General features: G+C 42.1%; 1 protein-coding gene across 4 annotated transcripts in view; it reads left to right on the top strand.

The window, feature by feature from the left end:
- Positions 1 to 4,568: 4,568 nt before the first annotated feature.
- Positions 4,569 to 23,816, top strand: part of LOC137632971 (actin nucleation-promoting factor WASL-like) — a 70,775-nt gene continuing 51,527 nt past the window's right edge. For 3 of the 4 annotated variants that reach the window (XM_068365109.1, XM_068365108.1, XM_068365106.1), the window contains exons 1-2: positions 4,569 to 4,662; positions 6,770 to 6,901. In XM_068365109.1, coding sequence (XP_068221210.1) covers positions 6,803 to 6,901 — 99 coding nt within the window. In that variant the 5' untranslated portion in view covers positions 4,569 to 4,662; positions 6,770 to 6,802. Of the gene's footprint in view, positions 4,663 to 4,854; positions 4,874 to 6,769; positions 6,902 to 23,816 lie in introns of those variants that run through there. The other variant, XM_068365107.1, reaches the window with a different exon arrangement.

Here is a 23,816-nt window from a genome sequence, read left to right as displayed (position 1 = left end):
ACCTGCTTCGAGATACTTATCTATCACTCCCTGATATTGTTCAAGATATTCCCTATCCTTTTTGAATTTTGTCTGCAACGACTCTAACTGCGCCATAGCGTTACGATAATTGGTTTCTGGCCTAGCATCCGATCCAAATGGTAGGCTAACCTGATATCCCTCAGGTTTTCTTACAACGCTTTGCGATACCTTTCGCACGGCCTCGGCCTCGCGAACAGTGTATTGCTCAGATGGGGCGATACCAACACGGTCTAATCGCCACCACTCATCTACATCATACAGATATGGCTCGTCCGTGATTCTGCACACTCTCAACGTTCTTACTTGTTCGACCTTTTCCCCTTGGAACAGCCACTGTGGCACCTTCCCGTACGGGGACATACCATTATGCGTTAAGAAAAGATTTATCCCATCTACTTTTTCTACACCTATGACAAAATAGCTAAAATAATCAGCCCCAACTAATATGTGAACGTTCTTCATGGTATCTGATTGGTTTGCTGGATCGGCTAACGTGACTCCCTTGGTCAACAGATGCTGTCTGACTTTAACATAACCCACGTTATGTATCGGGACGTCCACGTGTTCGTGTGCCACCAATTTCATACGCACGATTCTTTTCCCCATTTCAACCCTGCAACTTACTACATCGTATTGGCCGCTTATTTCCTCGGAACCAAACGGAGCTATATTCAAGGATACTCTTCCTACCACCGGTAGGCCTAATTGACGGGCAATTTTTGCAGAGATGAAGCTCCTCTGGCTTCCTGAGTCGAGAAATAGGCGGACTCGCTTACTACCTTGCCTTTGTTGAATACCTGCCATGGCTGTTGGCAAGATAGTGCATGGGAGGTCCACATCAGACCTCTGCGCGATCTTTGCGCTCGTGCACGGCTTAGATTCTACTTTAACCTTAGACGGACGGGGGGCATTTTGGTTCTGTGCAGGCGTCGCATTTACTACGGGGCGGGACGTTGTTGATTGACTATTACTATGACTAGGGATTGATTGCGGTCTACCCGCGTCGCAAATCGCAGTGTGGTGCTTAGCATTACAGTTTCTACAGGAATTTGATACGGGACATTTATCGCTACGATGGCCTGATTTCGTGCAATTGAAACAAAGACCCCTTTTTAGTAAAATGCGACGTCTAGCAGCTACGTCTGTCACTTGGCGACATCCGTGAGGCGGGTGCCGTTCGCTACAAAATGGGCAGGAATTTTGGTGGATGGGATGGGTTTTCGGTCTTACACTACTGTCTGGTCTTTTGTCACTCTCAAGACTGTCGCCTCTCTGCAATGCATCGTCTTCTAACATTCTTACTATGAAATCTATTGCCTCAAAAAACTCGTCCAATGTATAGTCGCATTTCCTCAAATGCTCTACCACCTTGCGGTATAGTTTTCCCTCTGACAATTTTTGATTAATGAGGCTCATGACCATGCCCTGGCCTAAGTCAGTGGTACTAAGTCTTTTGATTTGCTCAATAATGATAGTTAACTCAAAACGGAACCTTTTTAATTCTACTGGGTTTAGTGACGGCACAAAGATGTTTGCTAACTTGCGGTGCAGAATCACGAGCGTTTGGTGCACGTTGCCATACTGCTTATCTAATAAATCTAATGCTACTCTATAGTTCGCGGCGGTTACACTCAGGGATTTGATAATCCTGAGCGGCTCCTTGCCCAACGTCCCCAATAAATACGTGAATTTAGACACTTCGTCTAAATCCGCTCTTCGATCCACGTGGATCGTGAATAATTCACGGTACGATGCGTACTCTTGCACTTCCCCTTCAAACGTGGGGAGAGGCAGCGGCTTCAACCTGGGGAGGGCAACATTCCCCGTTGAAGGGCCTTTCACTTTATCTATTCTATTGTACAATAGTGTGGAAGCGCGTGTCGCTTCACCTAACATATGCCTAATTCGGGCTTCGATACTAGACTCTAATTTAACTCTCTGGTTTTTGTACAGCTCTTTAAGCTGTCGGACCTCTGCCTGCAACTCCGTTACCAAATTCTGGTAAACGGACTCGGAGTAGGTCTCAATCAGTGCCCTTTGCGTTTCGCTTAGCAAATCCTCCAGTAGGCCCATCGACGCCTCGATATGCACGATCGTGGATACAGCCATCTTAATTACTTTACTTTACGTTTGGGGGGGTTGGACAAGGCAAGGAGAAAAGGATAATTTAACGTTAAGGGACTCAAAGAACTGACCCACGTGGGCGATCGCACATCGAGACGTAGAGGACCTTAATTGTTCGTCTCTCTCTCTCTCAAAAGCTCATATTTTAAATTAGTCCTGTCCGGCTCTGGGAAGCGCTTGCGATCCGGTTCGAAGGACCAAATGTCGTGATTTTCACCAGTTTATTAAATCTGCCCGATGTACTGGGCGGATCGCAAGGCCTTGAAGAGGCAACACTCGCCAAAACCCTCCAGGAGTTAACTAAAATACGGCGATAAAATTTACAGTTTTATTACAAAAATAAACTCTGATAAAGACAAACAACATTCTTGAGCATTCAAAAAACTCACTGAAAAACAAGACTGACCCTAGGTAATGTAGCATGTGCTCTTCAAGCACAAAGTCCACACCGGACTCATTAACAAACTGAAAATAGTGCCAATTCGAATTCAATACACAACGAATCACACACCAAATATCCCTATTCTTATTTAACTCAGGATTCAGATCCCCAATCACAAGGATCTCTACACTAAACTGCGATATAAAAACTAAACATCTTGCACTCAAACTTCTACTACAACCAACCTGGTAGACAAGGTAGAGAGGAGAGATAACAATTAGAGGGGACTTACTTCGGTTGGGGACGTTGGATCAAAGAGGACGAGCTATCCTCGCAACCCCCGACGTCACCTTTTTGGCGCAATTTGCCCTGAACCTAAATTTCTACATTGGATTTTTTTAACATGTTACAACAGAATGACTTTATTTTTCCTAATCTTAAATTACCAGCAATTGATTTTATTAGTCTCAGCGCCTTCCTACCAGGTGGTTTCCTTTTTTGGCTCTAAATGTTCACGTTTGGAACTACATTCATTCGCCCGCGAGTTTTTTCCTCTCCCTCCAATTTGACGTAGTCGTAGGAGGAGTCAAATGGCGGGAATTTCGATTGATCGGGTCGAAATTCCCGACATATATATATATATATATATATATATGCGTAAAAATCACAGGAAAACGTGATGCTCAGATGCAGAAGAACCAAAGGGAAAATAAAAATACGAAATATAGGCCTACGCTAGTCAGGACTTAAGCGTATATTTCTTATTTTCATTTTCCCTGTGGTTCTTTTGCATATATATATATATATATATATATATATATATATATATATATATATATATATATATATATATATATATATATATATATATATATATGTGTGTGTGTGTGTGTGTGTGTGTGTGTGTGTGTGTGTGTGAGTGTGTGTGTGTGTGTGTGTGTTATATTGGAGCCCTTGAGCTTATAACATCCTGCTTTTCTAACTAAGGCTGTAGCTTCAAAAGTAATATATATATATATATATATATATATATATATATATATATATATATATATATATATATATATATATATATATATATATATATATATATATATATATATATATATATATATATATATATATATATATATATATATATGTGTGTGTGTGTGTATATATATATATATATATATATATATATATATATATGTGTGTGTGTGTGTATATATATATATATATATATATATATATATATATATATATATATATATATATATATATATATATATATATATATATATATATATATATATATATATATATATATATATATATATATAGAACATAAACTAGTTACCAATATCTTAGCATTTTATTCATGAAGCTAACCAAGGAATACTTATGAAGAAAATTAGTATAAGTCTTCTTCACGTGAAAAATTATCTGAAGTATTTAATTAATCATGCAAGATCAGGCAAAATAAAAACAAAAACAACAAAATTAATTTTGTAACGGGAAAAAGTACACGACGTCACCTAGATTATACTATAAAATAGAGAGTTGAATTTTTCATTTTGTTTATTCATTTCACCATTAGGAAAGATATACTATAATTTTGAGAAAAATAATGACGTCAACGGAAGCAATTAACATGAGCCTACACCCGTAGGTACGTTGTTCTGGCGAGCTTACGATTTAAATAAAAGACATTCGATAAATAATATACGTATTTATAATCCAATTTGTGAAAGGTATTTTTAATGTTACATAACAAACTTAATTTGATAATAATTTTCTCATTTTTATGCATAGTTACAGTATAAAAAAATGCTTTGCTTACTTAATAAGTCAAATTCAAGAAAAAAATATTTGTAGCGAACGATTCAATTTGATAAATAATATACGTATTCATAATCCAAGTATGAAAGATTTTTTCATGTTGCATAATAAACGTAATATAATGACAGTTTTCTTATTTCTATGCATATTTACAGTACAAAAGTAAATGTTTTGCTTTATTATCAAGTTAAATTCTAGAAAATGATTTGTAGCGAACAGTCTCAAAAGTAACGACGTATGATTCTAATGTAAACAAACGAAATCCGTGAAGTGTCAAGAGGTCCGAGTCATAAATGGAACCTTGAATCTCGTTGGTAAAGTATTACCTATACTGGGGTTATATATTGCCCCGATCTCCTTTCTGTAATCTAGAATGGGTTGTGGTTTATGTTCTGATTATAACTTTCACACTGATATCCAAGCGTAAAACGTAGGGTAGCCTTTAAGGTAGGATGGTGCAGGCCTATTTTGGACCAGAATTACGTTGACCTTAACCTACTATAAGGTACTCTGCGATAATGTTAGGTATGAAAACTCATGTTTTTATTAAAATACATTATATTAAGGGACTGGGATGATATCTTAGCAAACACCCATTAACCTAGTAATAGTATGAAGAAAAGTGAAAGTATGGCTACTATATCTAGCCTACTCAGCTGTAGGCTGTTGAAAGGATGGATTACCTTAGCCTTACATATAGTGCAAATAACCCCCATATATTTTCGCTTAATAGGAATGCTAGATAGAAACAAAACCTTGCCCATTTGCACTCTAGTGTTGCATTTAACTTGGTTTTATTATAGATACGGACGGAACAAGCTTTTCTTCTCGAGAACTGGGAGTTCGTTTAGAAAAAGTCTGCTTTCTGTGAAAATGACACTTATTTTCAAGGCAAATAGATACCTAATAATATATATATATATATATATATATATATATATATATATATATATATATATATATATATATATATATATATATATATATATATATATATATATATATATATATATATATTATATATAAAACCACCCCAAAGATAATGGGGAACCCCAGTGGGAACCCGGGATTTTTAACAGGGAAAATATACTGCATAAATTATCTACATCCTATACTAATAATTCCACATGGACTCATCATTTGTCAAATTGAACATAGCCTAAAGATAGCAAAATGTAAAGATATTGGTTAGATTTTAATTATAGACCTAGTATTTAAGTACCTATGCATCACTCAGGTTTTCTGATGCTGGAAAATATTTGGATAACGTGTTATTAACCCGTATGAATAATTAGAAGGGGGGCCATATTCGGAAATGGAAAGTTTTAGGGTATAAGAGTGAAATCTAATTTAGTAGCATCGTAACTAATGTTTTCAAACTTTGTTAAAATGAATTAACTTGCAGCATCTAACCTTTGTTGTGTGCAATGAGCTTAACTAAATTAAAGTGTTATGTTTACTTTGGTAGTGGGCAGTGAGCTTAACTAAATGTAAGTGTTGCAGCTAACCATGGTAGTGGGCAGTGATATTCCCTGAGTTCATTATTTGTCAGTTATTGCAATTAAATCATGATTTTAGTTTTTATGAAATTATGTAAATACAGTACTGTACAGTATTATGTTTTATTTTTCATTTTGGCCATGCTGAAACCCAGAGTTAAAAATATGATTTTACTTAATGTTTGTGTTTAAAAAACAATACTGATGTTAATTTTTAGCAGAAATTAGTATACCAAAGTCTCATTAAACTTGACATGTATAAATTTTCTTATCTCTTAGGAGTATCTTGTGTTTACAAAGACCCCGAGTGGTGTAAGCATTTTAAAACTTGTTCTTGTCCTGGAAAGGCTGCTGTTGAAATACAGTGCCTTGGCAAATTTTTTCAATTTTTTGAATTCTTGTCAATGACATTATGTGATGTAAACTGCTTTGTTACATTTTTCCCATGGTGGGAACTTAGTCCATCATGAAAACACCCTTCTCTAGAGAAATTACAATAAAAAATTGTAGTCATTCATGGGTATCTCCCTAAATTGTTACCAGGCTTTTTGCCTCAGCAACTGTTTTTGTAAAAATATTTGAAAAGTTAATAAAGATAATTTCAATTTCACAAATACATGCATGTTTGATAAGAATTGTTTATTTGCTCTTGTTGTAAAGGATGCAGATGCATCTAAGTACTGTACTGTACCACAGTATAAAGATTTGATTACAGTATAATGTGAGTGAGAGAAAAGTCGCCACTCTCGGCTGTCTATTATTTCAGTCAAATTACCCCTGTGGGCTATTTTTGAAATACTTGACTTGCTCTCAGTATTTAAAGTGAGCAAAAGGCAATTTGTTGAAGTTGTGTTATGTATCTATGAAACTGTTGTTTTCTTTCATTCAGAAGATATTTTATTTTAGATGTCTGATTTTACAGATATAACCAAAGAGATCTGAAAGTATTGCTAAAATGAGTTCAAGAAAACCACCTCCTACAAACAAGACATCTTCTCTTTTGTCCCGTGAAGAAAATGACGTTATCGTGAAGCTACTTGGACCTCGTTGTCAGGTACAGTACATGTTTTTCTGCTATAGTTATTCTGTTTTCATAAGCTATCCACAGTTTTTTTGTGGAATGGAAACTATAGAAATTTAGATATAGTTTTCTTTTCCATTAGTTTAAAAAGTATTTTATCTTTGTTGATGTTTTCATAATTTCATTGGCTATTTTCTATACTGTAAATCATTGCATTGGGAAAATTGTTGCCTGTTACATGGCGAGGATAGAGATGAGCTTTACGTATTTTTTTTTTTATTTTACAAGAATCACTTGTAAAATTTTCTTCTTTCAAATTGAATTGCCCAGGTATTTGGTCCTATATGTATACAAACCTCTTGTCCTTAAAAATAGGGAAGGCCTTGGAGCTGGAATGGTCGTCGAAATCATTAACGATGTAGTTAAAGAAAGGGAATGAGTGTGGGCAACTAGCTCCACCCACTCTCTTGTCAGAGACTCTTCACCTTTTTGTTAATCTGTAGTGAGTATGGTGTACTGTTGTATCCTATCCAAGGTTGTTTATCTTTTCTAATACTTTTTTGTTTTAGTGGTTGTTATTGGCTTCATGTGTATAATGAAATGAAGCAGGAATGCAACATTAGGTTGGACAATGCACCTCTTTATGGCTAAACTGGCGATAAGATCTACTCCCTGTGAATCTTAGGTACATGAATTTTGTAATTGTCCCCATTTTCCTAGTGTAGATCATGGCCTCCCTTCTTTGAGGAGTAGGAATGTTACATCTTCTCCAGTTTCATTTCTGGCAAGCTCATGACAAGGCCGGGGAGACTGTTTAGCACATTGGGCTCCTCATTCAATTTGTTGTTCACTGGTTTTTGCATATACACCCTTGGTTTGATCCTGGGAAGTATGCTTTGTTTCATGAGTTTGTGGCCAAAACTAAGAACTCATTGAGACCCTCTCTATGTGAAGCAAAATCAAGAAACCATTCTTTTGTGTCCCATGAGGGCTTTGTTGTGCTAACTGAAGAGGACTCGACATCTCAGGCCAGAGTGTCATCTTCTCTTTCTTAACATTGGCAGAATCAAGAAAGGTATCAAAGAACAGTCTCTTTCTGACTTCATGAGACAATTTAGAGCATACACTTTAAGCTTTGAGGGGGTCAAGGCACCAGGTCAAAATAGATCTTACAAAGTTAGGGTTATTGATTTTACTTAGACTCCAAAGAACCTGCAGTCTGACAGGTGATGAAGGAGATTAGAAGTGCCAAACAACCTTCACATATTTTTTTTTGCTTTTTTTTTCAGGGAAATATACCTGCAAGTCCTTCAACATTTTTGTTCTTGGCCCTGCGGGTGGTGGCTGTTGTAGTTGTGTAGCCAGCCCAGATTTCATATGGGACAGGAAACATCTTGTTTATGGTAATGTGTTCGATATAAATCTTGAGGAAAGGTAGAAAGACTGGCTCTTCGACATTTCTTCTCTTCCCCTTACTTGAGGATGAAGCATTTGTACTGTTTCATGTGGGATCTGACATTGATGCTGTTAAGCTGCATTTCTGAGCACTATTCTCATTATACAGGATCTATAAGAAGTAGCTGTCCCCATTTCTTTGAGAGGAAGGATGGTGTAATGAATTCCAATCCATTGGCCATCATGTTACAGGTATTTCATTCCAGGCTACATCTCCCTTTCAGGGAAGAAAGATTTCTTCATTGATCAAATACTTGCTAGGCCCTACCAGCTTACTCATCCCTATAATAGATTGAAAGGAAGTTGCTGGATTCATCTCCCTTGTTCCTGTATGGGACTCTGGCAATTTAAAGAAAGAGAAAGAACCAACCTGTTTGGTTCCATGGAGATTTTTACCCGCCAATAAGCGAGACTTTATTAAAAAACACAGTTTTCAATATTAAACTTACCCGATAATCATGTAGCTGTCAACTCTGTTGCCCGACAGAATTCTACGGAAGGGATACGCCAGCGATCGCTATACAAGAGGGGGGTGTACTCACAAGCGCCACCTGTGGCCAGGTACTGCAGTACTTCTTGTTGACACCACTTCAATTTTTCCTCTGTCGTGCTTCCGGCAAGACGTTCATGGATACGCTTATAATTTTGGAGTCTTGTTCACGGTTTTTGGTGAAGTATTGCTCTAAGATTTCAGCTTTCGCTATTCAGGAAGTTTTATTATTAGCTTAGCTAACTTTTGGAATTAATTTGATTAATTATGGTGACGAAGAGAGTATGAACTCTCTTTCACCTTTTAATGGCCGACCCTTCCCGTAGACGGAAGTGTTGGTGTCTAAGAGAGTATAGACTCTCTTTCTTAATTTTGCTTAACAAAGTTATAGATTTATTTTATATCTCTCCGCCTTTTATAGGCCTCTTCGATTAACTTCCTTTTATTATAAACTTATTAAAATTAATTTTTATATTTGTTTATATTCGACCTTTCCTAATAGTAGGCGGTCTTTTCTTGGTACCGAAGTTAATTAACATTGAGCCCGTCATTTCGGTTTTACCTGTTAACATATTATGCTATTTTAATGTTTTTGAAAGAATTTCTTTGATAGTCTCGTACTGTTTTCAAAGTTGAACTAACGTTTTGTTTTGTCTCTGCAGTTGTTGACGTTCAGAACGTTCAACTTGCGCTCTATCGTTACGATAGAGAGAGAATTTTCACGGTGTCACGTTGCAGTAATAGTAACCGTGTCTAGCGTTTTGTTCATTCTTTCTTAACTTAATGGTTTTAATTCTAATAAAGGAACTTTTCATTTTGGGAAATATTTCAGTTTTTTCCTTTAACAATAATATGTTTTAACGATATATATGATTGGGCTCTTCTCTCAGGTTCTAAGTCAAGAGAGAGAGAGAGAGAGAGAGAGAGATAGAGACGGAGGGAGAAAGAGGAGGATAAACGTTTCGTTCAAGCGAGTAACGTTGTTATCGTTTTTGCTCTTCTCCCTAGTCTCTTTAGGGGAAGAAGGTAAACGTTTCTAGAGTTTTTTCTTGTTCTCAAGCTTTATGCGGTGAGAGATTTTAAACGTAGTTTATTTGATCTAGTGTTTAGTCTCTTTCCAGCCACTGAATTATTTATCTTTCATTAGATTTTTCTGTTACATTGTAATTCTGTTTTCGCAATTACTAACTTTTGAGAAAGGATAGAATTGCGTGTTTCAGGTACAAACCACTTAAAGTTTCGAGTTCAGTGAAATAAGTGCAAACAGAAAATCAAAAGTGATAAGTGATTAGCGCAAAGTGTGTCAGTGTTGTGCGTGAGGGTACTTCTGTGCGTGCCAGTCGTCCTCCCAGTCCGGGACCTCTTGCAAGCTCCCAAGCCCAGGGGAGAAGCAATGTCGAAGGGCAAAAGGGTTCGGCAGGCCTTGATCGGCGCACAGAAGTATCCTCGGTGGTTGCGGGCGTGTCTTACAGAGACCGTCACTCCCACCCGCAGACGATTGAGCCCTTATTTTGCTCGTCTGCAGAAGAAATTTAGGGGAGAAAACGCTGGTCTCAGGTCTCAAGACCTCTTAAACGTAAAGTCCAGACCTATGCCAGACGTACGAAGTTAGAGTTCAACAACCCGGATGCAGTCATTGGGTTAGCTCTGACTCTCCTCAGTCATCAGGTGACTGCACACCTCCTAAGAGAGGTAAGGCGATGCCTAAACAGACCTCATCTTCTATTAAGGCTTTGCCTCAACAGACCTTATCGTCTGTTGATCCCAAGACGACTTTGCTGCAGTCCATGCAGTCGCAGCTTGCGGTCTTAATGCGTGAGTTTCAGGCTGAGAAGGTTACACCTCCTCCTGCGAACGCTCCGCCTCTCCGCAGTCCAGTCTGCCAGGCGTACGAAGTTGAGGTTCCTCAGGCTACCTTACCGCGTTCTGAGTTGCCAGTCCAGTCTGCCAGGCGTACGAAGTTGAGGTTCCTCAGGCTACCTTACCGCGTTCTGAGTTGCCAGTTACCAGCGTTGTGCAGCAACCTTAACCTTCTTTAAGGCAACCTCAGCAATGGGAGCAGGAGTCTTATGCCTTACTTCCTCCGCTTCCGCTTGCGGTTCCACCAGCGAGGCAACAATCTCTTGAGGTACGACAACCTCTTCCATCAATGAGGCAGCCACCTCAGCACTCGCTGCAGCGACCTAAACCCTCCTCAAGGCAAGAGTCTCAACTCCTTAGGCTAGCACCTCAGGAACCTCAACTCGTGAGACAAGAACTGCGTTCTGCGCAGCCGCTACCTCAACTCTCGCAGCTCACACCTCAGGAACCTTAACTCGTTCCTCAGGAACCTTAACTCGTTCCTCAGGAACCTGCTACTGCGCATCCGCAACCCTTTCAGCAAGCGCAACTCTTGAGGCAGCAACCTCATGCTATGAGTCAGCCACCTCAACGCATGCATCTGCCTTTTTTTTCCTCAACTTGAGCTTCTTCCCATTCAACTTGGGAATAACAAATGACAATAATAACACCTCATTACTTTCATAACTTGCATTTGTAATCATATACATGTATGCCTACACAAACATTATGATAATGGAGGTTATTTGTATTACTTATATAAAAATATATATGTATTCCTTGCAATATATTTTTAACAAATCGCAAAATATGGCAAAAATATCTTCTAAACAAATGAATCATGAGTTATGAATGTAAGGTAATATTATGTTGATATTAAACCCCATGCAAGCATGCATGAAGTATGCAGTGTTGCCAACAGGGCGAGTTTCCCTTTCCTGAGGTGAAGTAGATTATAGTACATTTAGTGTAGCTTAATTCTACGATTATCATGCCGGCTATCAAATTCATCAACAAAACAGTCTTAATCAATTCCCTCGGCACGTGCACTTTCAATGGACGGTAATGCGATATTACTCACTCTAGCACTGGTCATGGAATTTCTGAGAAATGTTACACGCCATGCAACACGCTCTGCTTACCTTACAGCATGCTCTACATACAGCATGCTCTGCATACAGCATGCTCTGCATACAGCATGCTCTGCATACAGCATGCTCTGCATACAACATGCTCTGCATACCTTACCGCATGCTTCTCAGTCACACATCTTTGGTTGTTGCCAACTCACTAGACTGTCAAGCAGTTTCATAACGTTGCCTTCTAGTCTGCTGCTTTTGCACCAGTGAAACCCTCACTGAGAGAACTTAGCTTTTCTCGGATATGGTCCCTGTAGATGAGAAAGTGCTTTTCTCCCTCCTTCTGATATTCCCTTGAGGACTCTGTCATTTGGAGAGGAGCCTTTAGCTGCGTAGCCTCCTATGGACTTTTATTTAAGCATAACATGCTCCCAGGGAAGGTAATGGTTCCACTTCAGTCGCTAACCCCGTCTGTTACCACACCTGCTCCCATAGACCTTGAGCTGTGTTGCAAGACATGCAGTCCAAGCTTAGTCCTTGTTAGAGGATTTTTTTGTTTACTGAGTCAGTGTGTCACTGGGAAGACGTTCAACAACCAGCAGAAGTGACTTGTTGTGACGCAGTGCGGCAATCTCAGCAACCCGATAAGGAGTTGTCTGTACGACCCAGACAGTCTAGACAGCTTCGGGTTGTCACTGTACTTCCTCGCTTCCCCATGGTTGACAGTTCACAGACTGTGCAGCAGTACCATGATCTTGTGTCCGGCTCCGTCAGACGACTGGCTTTTAAGAGCTCCCACAAGTCGTCGCTGTCTGGAGATTCTCAGATGGACTATGGATCTGACCAAGGAACTGGGCCTCCTGGTCAATTTTGAGGAGTCTCAGCTCGTCCCATCCCAGACCATTGTCTCCCTGGGTATGGATCTTCAGAGTCGAGCTTTTCGGGCTTTTCCGTCGGCCCCAAGGATCTTCCAAGCCCTAGAATGCATCCAGAGCATGCTGAGAAGGAACCGATGCTCAGTCAGGTAGTGGATGAGTCTAACAGGGACACTTTCATCGCTGGCCCTGTTCATCGTGTTAGGGAGACTCCACCTCCCCCCCTTCAGTATCATCTAGCTGCTCACTGGATAAAGGACATGACGCTAGAGACGGTCTCAGTTCCTGTTTCCGAAGAGAGGAGGTCTTCTCTCGCGTGGTGTAAGAACAGCTTTCTTCTCAAGGAAGTCTATCTTTGGCTGTTCAGAAACCCGACCGCCTTCTCCTCTCGGACGCATCAGACACGGGCTGGGGTGCGACTTTGGACGGACAGGAATGCTCGGGAACATGGAATCAGGAACAAAGGACACTTCACATCAATTGAAAGGAGTTGTTGGCGGTTCTTCTGGCCTTGATAAACTTCAAGTCCCTCCAGCTTAACAAAGTGGTGGAGGTGGACTCTGACAACACCACAGCCCTGGCTTACATCTTCAAGCAGGGAGGGACTCTTTCGTGAAGTTGTTCTAGATCGCAAGGGACCTCCTCATCTGGTCTAAAGATCGAAAGCTCACGCTGGTAACGAGGTTCATTCAGGGCGGTATGAATGTCATGGCAGATCACCTCAGCCGGAAGGGTCAGGTCATCCCCACAGAGTGGACCCTTCACAAGAATGTTTGCAGCAGACTTTGGGCCCTGTGGGGTCAGCCAACCATAGATCTGTTCGCTACCTCGATAACCTAGAGACTCCTGTTGTATTGTTCTCCGATTCCAGACCCAGCAGCAGTTCACGTGGATGCTTTTCTGCTGGATTGGTCCCATCTCGACCTGTATGCATTCCCGCCGTTCAAGATTGTCAACAGGGTACTTCAGAAGTTCTCCTCTCGCAAAGGGACACGGCTGACGTTGGTTGGCTCCGCTCTGGCCCGCGAGAGAATGGTTCTTAGAGGTACTGCAATGGCTGGTCGACATTCCCAGGACTCTTCCTCTAGGAGTGAACCTTCTACATCTAACTCACGTAAAGAAGGTACACCCAAACCTCCACGCTCTTCGTCTGACTGCCTTCAGACTTTCGAAAGACTCTCAAGAGCTAGGGGCTTTTCGAAGGAGGCAGCCAGAGCGATTGCCAAAGCAAGGAGAACATCCACTCTCAGAATCTATCAGTCTCAAGGGGAAGTCTTCCGTAGCTGGTACAAGACCAATGCAGTTTCCTCAACCAGTACCACTGTAACCCAGATTGCTGACTTCCTGTTATATCTAAGGAAAGTAAGATCCCTTTCAGCTCCTACGATCAAGGGTTACAGAAGTATGTTGGCAGCGGTTTTCCGCCACAGAGGCTTGGATCTTTCCACCAACAAAGATCTACAGGACCTCCCTAGGTCTTTTAAGACCTCAAAGGAACGTCGGTTGTCCACTCCAGGCTGGAATCTAGACGTGGTCCTAAGGTTCCTTATGTCATCAAGATTTGAACCTCTCCAATCAGCCTCTTTTTAGGACCTCACATTAAAAACTCTTTTCCTCGTGTGCTTGACAACAGCTAAAAGAGTAAGTGAGATCCACACCTTCAGCAGGATCATTGTTTTCACATCTGAAACGGCTACATGTTCCTTGCAGCTCGGTTTTTGCTAAACGAGCTTCCTTCACGTCCTTGGCCTAAGTCGTTCGAGATCCCAAGCCTGTCCAACTTGGTGGGGAATGAACTGGAGAGAGTACTTTGCCCAATTAGAGCTCTTAGGTACTATCTAAAAAGGTCTTAACCTTTACGAGGACAATCAGAAGCCTTATGGTGTGCTATCAAGAAGCCTTCTTTTCCAAGTTCTAAGAACTCAGTTTCTTACTATTCAGGCTTCTGATTAGAGAAGCACATTCTCATCTGAAGGAAGAAGACCTTGCTTTGCTGAAGGTAAGGACACATGAAGTGAGAGCTGTGGCTACTTCAGTGGCCTTCAAACAGAGCCATTCTCTGCAGAGTGTTATGGATGCAACCTATTGGAGAAGCAAGTCAGTGTTCGCATCATTCTATCTCAAAGATGTCCAGTCTCTTTACGAGTACTGCTACACCCTGGGACCATTCGTAGCAACGAATGCAGTAGTAGGCGAGGGCTCAGCCACTACATTCCCATAATCCCATAACCTTTTAACCTTTCTCTTGAATACTTTTTATGGGTTGTACGGTCGGCTAAGAAGCCTTCCACATCCTTGTTGATTTGGCGGGTGGTCAATTCTTTCTTGAGAAGCGCCGAGGTTAAAGGTTGTGATGAGGTCCTTTAGTATGGGTTGCAGCCCTTGATACTTCAGCACCTTAGAGTTGTTCAGCCTCCTAAGAGGAACGCTGCGCTCAGTAAGGAAGACGAACTTATTTAAGGCAGAGTAATGGCTCAAGTCGACTTCCTTACCAGGTACTTGTAATTTCATTGTTATTTTGAATAACTGATAATATGAAATACGGGATACTTAGCTTCTTGACATACATGTACACTGGTTTTCACCCACCTCCCTGGGTGTGAATCAGCTACATGATTATCGGGTAAGTTTAATATTGAAAAATGTTATTTTCATTAGTAAAATTAATTTTTGAATATACTTACCCGATAATCATGATTTAATTGACCCACCCTTCCTCCCCATAGAACCAGTGGACCGAGGAAAAATTGAAGTGGTGTCAACAAGAAGTACTGCAGTACCTGGCCACAGGTGGCGCTTGTGAGTACACCCCCTCTTGTATAGCGATCGCTGGCGTATCCCTTCCGTAGAATTCTGTCGGGCAACAGAGTTGACAGCTACATGATTATCGGGTAAGTATATTCAAAAATTTATTTTACTAATGAAAATAACATATTTAGTAGTGTATATAAGTAGGACCAGAATAAATTTTAAAGTTAATATGTATTTTTCCTAGCTATACAAACCTGATTCCTTTGGAGTTACACTTCCCACCTCAACTACCCCTCTCAGTCCTGATTTGGAAGTCGCAAGTGAAGAGTCTTGGACAGGAGAGTTGGTGGGGTTACTCGCCTGCACTCGCCACCTGTTATTAACTACATAGTTAACAATTTCAACTGTCGTTTGAGCTTTGCTGCAGACATTCCCTATTTTAAATGACTATATCGTTATAGATATGGAAAATACAAATTTCTTTAAAAATTTGTTATATTTGAGGGCTATTCCCAAAGCCCCTTCACAATGGTGGCGATTGTAGAGTAATTTGAAATTTGTCCGATTCATCAGTTACTTATATTTGCAAGTAGAGAGACTAAAAGTGCTTTTACATTACTTGATCCCTCTGATAGTGATATTAATATGATTATTATTAATTGCCAAGCTACAACCCTAGTTGAAAAAGCAAAATGTTATAAGACCAAGGGCCCCATCAGGGAAAATAGCTGTGACGAAAGGAAATGTTACCAGAGAAGTTTAAGAATAATAACAACATAGAATAAATCTTTCATATACATACATATACCAAGGCACTTCCCCCAATTTTTGGGGGGTAGCCGACATCAAACAAATGAAACAAAAAGGGGACGTCTCCTCTCTATGTTCCTCCCAGCCTGACAAGGGACTCAACCGAGTTTGGCTGGTACTGCTAGGGTGGCACAGCCCACCCTCCCACATTATCCACCACAGATGAAGCTTCATAATGCTGAATCCTCTACTGCTGCTACCTTCGCGGTCATCCAAGGTACCGGAGGAAGCAGCAGGGCCTACCGGAACTGCGTCACAATCGCTCGCCATTTATTTCTATATCTAGCACGCGCTCTTGCCTCTCTCACATCTATCCTCCTATCACCCAGAGCTTCCTTCACTCCATCCATCCACCCAAACCTTGGCCTTCCTCTTGTACTTCTCCCATCAACTCTTGCATTCATCACCTTCTTTAGCAGACAGCCATTTTCCATTCTCTCAATATGGCCAAACCACCTCAACACATTCATATCCACTCTAGCTCCTAACTCATTTCTTACACCCTCACTACTTCGTTCCTAACCCTATCTACTCGAGATACACTAGCCATACTCCTTAGACACTTCATCTCAAATGCATTCAATTTCTGTCTCTCCGTCACTTTCATTCCCCACAACTCCGATCCATACATCACAGTTAGTACAATCACTTTCTCATATAGAACTCTCTTAACATTCATGCCCAACCCTCTGTTTTTTACTACTCCCTTAACTACCCCCAACACTTTGCATCCTTCACCCTCTGACGTACATCTGCTTCCACTCCACCATTTGCTGCAACAACAGACCCCAAGTACTTAAACTGATCCACCTCCTCAAGTAACTCTCCATTCAACATGACATTCAACCTCGCACCACCTTCCCTTCTCGTACATGTCATAACCTGACTCTTACCCACATTAACTCTCAACTTCCTTCTCCCACACACCCTTCCAAATTCTGTCACTAATCGGCCAAGCTTCTCTTCCGCGTCTGCAACTAGTACAGTATCATCTGCAAACAACAACTGATTTACCTCCAATTCATGGTCATTCTCGTCTACCAGTTTCAATCCTCGTCCGAGCACTCGAGCATTTACCTCTCTCACCACTCCATCAACATACAGTTAAACAACCACGGTGACATCACACATCCCTGTCTCAGTCCCACTCTCACCGGAAACCAATCGCTCACTTCATTTCCTATCCTAACACATGCTTTACTACCTTTGTAGAAACTTTTCACTGCTTGCAACAACTTTCCACCAACTCCATATAACCTCATCACATTCCACATTGCTTCCCTATCATATATAAACTATAAAAACTTCAAAACAACAAGAGGAAGAAAAATAAGATAGAATAGTGTGCACGAGTGTACCCTCAAGCAAGAGAACTCTGTCCCAAGACAGTGGAAGACCTTGGTACAGAGGTTATGACATATATAAAGTTATATGCTGTAATATGAAGGAACATGCATTGTTGTACAGTGATACCTCTACATACGATCTTAATTCGTTCCAGAAACTGCTTCGTATGTTAAAACGATCGTATGTTGGAGCAAATATTCCCATAAGAATACACGGTGATTTGTTTAATTCGTTCCTCAGCCTAAAAACCCATAAAAACTCCTTAATAAATGGCTACACATAATTACACATAACATTAATACAATTGAATATTACAGGAATGTCTAAAAAAAGAATAATAATAAAGAAATAATAAATAAAAAAGGGGTTTTTATTAACACTTTACCTTAGTGACAGGCCAGCACAGGTGTAGGGACTGCTACGCAGGAGACGGAAGATCAGCGAGGAGGTAGGGACGGTGACTACGATAACGTACGATAACTTACACTAACTTACACTACGTGAACTTTAACTTAACTTAGCTTATTTTTTTTTTTTTTTTCAGTTCTATAATTTTATATTTTTTTTTTTACATTTTTTTTCTTTTCTTATTTTTAATTTTCATCACTCACTCGATTCGGTCTTCCTTTTCTTTGCTTCACTTTCTTTCTTTTCATCATGATCACTAGACCGTTTTGTAGATTTTTTAACCCTGGATAGGTACGCTCCTCGGACACCCCTTTAAGGGTATACTCGGACACGAACGACCCCGACGCCAAAAAAAATTCTTGAAAAAAGGGATTTTGACGAAGGAAAAATCTATTTCTGGGAAGAGGCCTGTGACGCCCGGTGAGAAAGGTCCTTCCTTATACCTTTCCTAATATAAATCTTCCAAATATACTAGAGAAAGATAAAAGCATGGAATGCAGAGGTTACAACCCTCGCGCGAACACCTTGTAGGTGTCGTGTATTAAACAAAGGCGTGTGTAAACCACTATTCACAGGTTGTCTTCCATTTAGATAATCCCTTCATCAATGGGGAGGGCCGTGACAGGCCCTAGATAACATGGTTGAACTCCCCAACGACACCTACCACGCGCGCCCTCTAGGACATCCTTCTGCAAGAACATATGGCTGGGCAAGGAAAAAAAGGGGTGGGGTCCGTATCAAATAACCGGGAAGGGTTTCACCGGGCGTCACAGGCCTCTTCCCAGAAATAGATTTTTCCTTCGTCAAAATCCCTTTTCTGGGGGGCCTGTGACGGCCGGTGAGAATGTACCAGAGAATGCCTTCCAAGCCCAATAAATTAATAACATAATAAGGAGAAAACAAACACCATGTAAGGCAATAATATAATACTGTAAGTAAACATAAATCATAAACTAGCCATAGGCATAGGGGATGTAATGCTAAAATAATATGAGGACCAGGGATCACCTGAGTGTCCCGTCGTGAAAGGAATCAACCTTACATGTCTAAGCATATCTAAACTTTACAGGAATGGTAATTACAATAACAGTTAAATCATAACAATTAAACATGGCAAAATAACTTAGGGCTAACGAACCACCCAGGAGAGTGGCGACGTGGTGTGAGAGGTGGTCAGGAGGGAGGAGAGAAGAGATGGAATAAAGAAATAATCAGAGATTAATGGGGGGAGATAAGACTCCCCGCTGCAACCGTAGGGTATTTAAGGGCCTGTAAGTTCTTTAGATAGTGGCGTTTGAAAACCATAGGAGATTTCCAACCCGTGTATTTTTTAAGGTCATCAAAGTCCATGTTCTGGAAGTAATTGATAGAGGTAGCTATTGACCGTATATCATGAGCATGGGGAAATGATTCCGGGTTAGCATGTTTAATAAAGTAGAGGATTTGTTGTCTGATACCTTGAATGGTCAAAGTACCACCTTGTTCCCTGATAAATAAGGGGCCAGACGAGCGGGTGGCAGATCTAGCTAAAAAGGTCCTGAGAGTAGTGACTGGACACAGCGAAGGATCCTGGGAAAGAGAGATGATCTTCCAAGGGGACCACCTATTTTGCGGGTCCTCATTTTTTGCTAGGAAAGCTCTGTCTGGGGTAAGCAGTACTTCGCCTGTAGGGAGGAAATCTATGTTTTCCGGGTTACGTGAGAGCGCTGCTAGTTCTGAGATTCTAGCACCTGAGGCCATAGCTGATAGAAATAACGTCTTCCTAAGCAGAGTGATATAAGAGCAGGACTCGTTGTCAGTGTCCGACGCGAGTTTGAGGACATTGTTCAGAGACCAAGAGACTTTTTGTGGCCGATCCAACGGCCGAAGCCTAGCACATGCTTTTGGAATAGATGAGAAATAGGAATCAGCTAGATTAATGTTAAACCCAACCAGGAATATCTTCTTCAAAGCTGACTTGATGGTAGTTATAGTGCTAGCTGCCAAGCCCTTGTCAAATAAGAACCTAAAGAACGAGATGGCTAAATTCGGAGTCATACGAGTGTGGTCTGAATTCTTTAAGAAACCTGCTAATTTCTTAACAGCCGAATCATATTGACGAATTGTCGAGTCCCTTTTGTCCGCTTCGATGAAGAGAACGTTTTCCGGGTCAATGTTTGCGTCTTTATGAGCTGCAAACTTCATGAAGTCCACAAAGTTAGGGTTTTGGCTATCCTTGAGGAATCTGACACAGTCTGTGTTTGAATTACTTGGGTTAGTTTGGGGAATGGAATCCGGAAGGGTCGGAGTTTCAGCTCGAGGAGGAGAGGAAACCAACTGCTCTTTGGCCAGTGAGGTGCTACTAAGGCCACTGTCCCCCGGAAGGAGCGTAGTTTGTGCAATACTTTCATTAGAAGATTCACTGGTGGAAATAGGTAAATCTTCCTCCAATGGTTCCAATCCAGGGTTAATGCGTCTATGGCATAAGCCTGAGGGTCCATGTTTGGTGTCACATAACAAGGAAGTTTGTGATTCATCTGAGTTGCGAATAGATCTACCTGAAGGCCCGGAACCAGCCTGAGTATCCACTGGAATGAAATTATGTCCAGAGACCATTCTGATTCCAGTGGTTTCATCCTGGATAGTGAGTCCGCTATCACATTCTGGACTCCCGCTAGGTGGGTTGCTGACAGGAACCAGTTCTTTTCTGCTGCCAAGGTGAAGATAGTGACCAGGATCTGATTCAGGTTGGGCGACTTGGATCCTCCTCTGTTGATGCAGTGTACTACGGCTGTGCTGTCTGACACTACTCTGATGTGGGTCGACCTCGGAGGAGAGAGCCTCTTCAGGGTCAAGAACACTGCCATGGCTTCGAGAACATTGATGTGGAAGTATTTCATGGCGGGTGACCAAGAGCCCTGAAACATCTGACGTTCGTAGTAACCCCCCCATCCACTCAGAGACGCGTCTGTATGAATTGTCACTTGTGGGGGTGGGAATTGAAGAGGAACCGATTTGGAAAGGTTCTTCGATTCGGACCATGGCTGTAATCTCATTTTCAAGACAGAGGGGATTTTCGAGACCTTGTCTCTTAAAGGTACTGTGGCTCTCTTTCTCCAAACTCGATTGATGTCTTTGAGTTTGGCTTTCAATAGGCGATCTGTTACTGAGGCGAATTGCAGAATGCCGAGGATTCTTTCTAAGGCTCTTCTGGACACCTGCCTGTGTTTTAGAAAATTCTTGACCTTGGAAGCTATTTCTCTTACCTTTTTGGGAGGTAGAACCAGCTTGTGCCGTGCAAGGTCCCACTGTATGCCTAACCATTCGAAGCGGTCTGATGGAAGTAGGCGGGATTTTTGGAGATTGACCCGAAATCCCAGGTTGGCGAGAAAACGAAGTACTTTCTTCGTAGCTCTGTTGCACTCCAGGGCTGACCGAGCCCAAATAAGCCAATCGTCCAGATAAACAACGATCTGAATCCCTTGGTTCCTGAGTTGTTCTAGCACCGTCTCTCCCAGTTTCGTGAATATCCTGGGTGCAATGTTGAGGCCGAAGGGCATGACTTTGAATGCAAAGGCTTTCCTGCCTAGACGGAAACCTAGGTAAGGAGAGAAGTTTCGAGCTATTGGTACGTGATAATAGGCGTCGGTAAGATCGATAGAGGTGGTGACGGCCCCACGGGGAAGCAGGGTACGTACCTGAGAGATGGTCAACATCCGGAACTTGTCGCAGAGGATGTAAGAATTTAGCTTTGACAAGTCCAGGACCACTCTCAATGCCGACGAGCCTTTCTTCGGAACTGTGAACAGGCGGCCTTGGAACTTCAGCGATCGAACCCGTTTGATTGCTTTTTTCTGTAGTAACTCGGTGGTGTACTCTCTCAGAATGGATGTGGGTCTCTGGAAGAAGGTCACTGGTGGAGGAGGGGAACCTCGTGACCATTTCCACCCCAAGCCTTTGGAGACTATGCTGTGAGCCCACGGACTGAAGGTCCAACGGTCTCGAAAGTGGTAAAGTCTCCCCCCTACCGGAACTATATCATTGCGAGGGAGTGAATCTAGGTTCTTTCCCTCCTCGAGAACCCCTTGTCCTAGGTCCGCCTCGTTGACGGAACTGTCCTCTAGCCCTGTAGCTACCTCTCTGGTGTCCACGAAAGGGACCTGAGGGTCCGTAGCTAGGGATGTATGCGGGTGAGGGCATCCAAACGGGGTTGGGTTGGGTACCTGGGGGAGCAGTGAGGTAGACCACCTGTTGAGGGTGTTTCGGCTGTAGAGGAGACGAAGCAGTGGGAGACTGTGAAGACGAGTGGGCAATCGACGATTGTTGGTAGTGACCTCGGCTCGTCTTGTAAGGGGCAAACCTCTGTTTCTTCCTGAAGAAGTTTTGTTTTTGCCCTTCAACCCTCTTTTTGGCAGTGAGGCCCCACCTCACTTGCAAATTTTGATTTGCTCTCGCAGCGTCTTGTAGTACCTTGTTCACCTCCTCCTGAGGAAAAAGGTTCTTACCCCAGCAGGGGGAAGCTATCAGCCTATTCGGTTCATGCCTGATCGTGGCCTCAGAAAGAACGTGCTTCCTGCAACTAACCCGAGCCGAACAAAACTCGTGTAAGTCGATTTGGAAGGACAGAGACAGGTTCTTTGTGAATACCCGGAACATGGTCTCGGTCGGGTAAAGTGAGGTTAGGGACTCCACGGAGGTAATGGAGTGGAGAGACCTAGCCAACCTATTCCGTGCCTCAAACTCAGTCTTGAGAAGAATATCTGGTAATTTAGGAAGCTTCTCGGAGAACAGATTAGAGGCACAGTCTGGGTCTAACTTCCCTACTGTGAAAGTAGCGGGGGCATCATCCCAGATAGTAACGGTACTCGGAATGAGCATGGAGGTGGGATCGGTCTCTTTAAGAGCTGGCATGGCAGAACCTTCTTTGATAGCCTGAAAAGTAAGAGCTGCCACTTTATCTGTAATAGGCAAGGTAATACCTGGAGAAGCTGTAAATATGGTGTAGGCTCCTTTGTGTGGGGTGAGCTTGGAATTAGTGCAACCCCAGTCTGATAACGTCCTGGCCCAGAAAGATTGGGCCTGCTCTTTAGGGAATATTACCGTTTCCTTCGGTACCTTGTCTAACCTAACCAAGGCATGTTCTTTCAATCGGACGAAGCCGTTGAATGGGAATTCTAGTCCCGGAGGGTAAAATTCTAAGTCCTCTAGAGGACGGGTGCCTATGCCCTCTAGAGTTATGGCACCATCAATATATGGAGCATGTAAGGCAAACCTCCAAGGGTTGTTTTTCTCGAAGGGAGGTAACTTCGATGCGTCCGGGGCTGAAGGAGGGGGCATCTGAGTTCCGGAGCGGATGAGACTTGCCACCATATCTTTGAGCTCCGTCATAGCTCCTCGGTCTGCCCTAGACTGTTGAAGATATTGTTGTATCTGCTCTTTCACAATATCCCTGACCATGGCGGCGGATAAAGGGGGCTCCCGAGCTTGATCCTCTAACGAAGCCCTGGACTTAGTAGACTTTGACTTCTTAGGAGTCACGGTTTTAGGTATAGCAATATGAACATCAGGATCCTTTGAGGGTCCCGGAACCGGTGACACTGATAATGGCAAAGCTGAAGGCTTAAAGGTACGTAGTGGCTTCACCTTGGGTCGTACAGGAATGGAGGAACCTAGAGGAGAAGCCGTAGGTTTATCAAAGCCGTGAAAGGAAGTAGAAGAGGAAGGAGTGTGGGGTGAAAGGGGGTCCACCAACTCAACACCACCTACCTGCTCATCCATGGGTTCCTCGTCCAGACCTAGGTAGGGCTCGGCCTCCGTCACTAAAACCTCTTCCTCAGTTAGAATGGTTTCTCTAATCACTTCAATTAACGGGGCCGCTGTCTCCGGTGGAACTGCTGCAGTAGTAGAGCCTGGGA

The sequence above is a fragment of the Palaemon carinicauda genome, chromosome 42, assembly GCF_036898095.1.
Source record: "Palaemon carinicauda isolate YSFRI2023 chromosome 42, ASM3689809v2, whole genome shotgun sequence".
Classification (NCBI taxonomy): Eukaryota; Metazoa; Arthropoda; class Malacostraca; order Decapoda; family Palaemonidae; genus Palaemon; species Palaemon carinicauda.
This window is presented reverse-complemented; position numbering and strand designations above follow the sequence as displayed.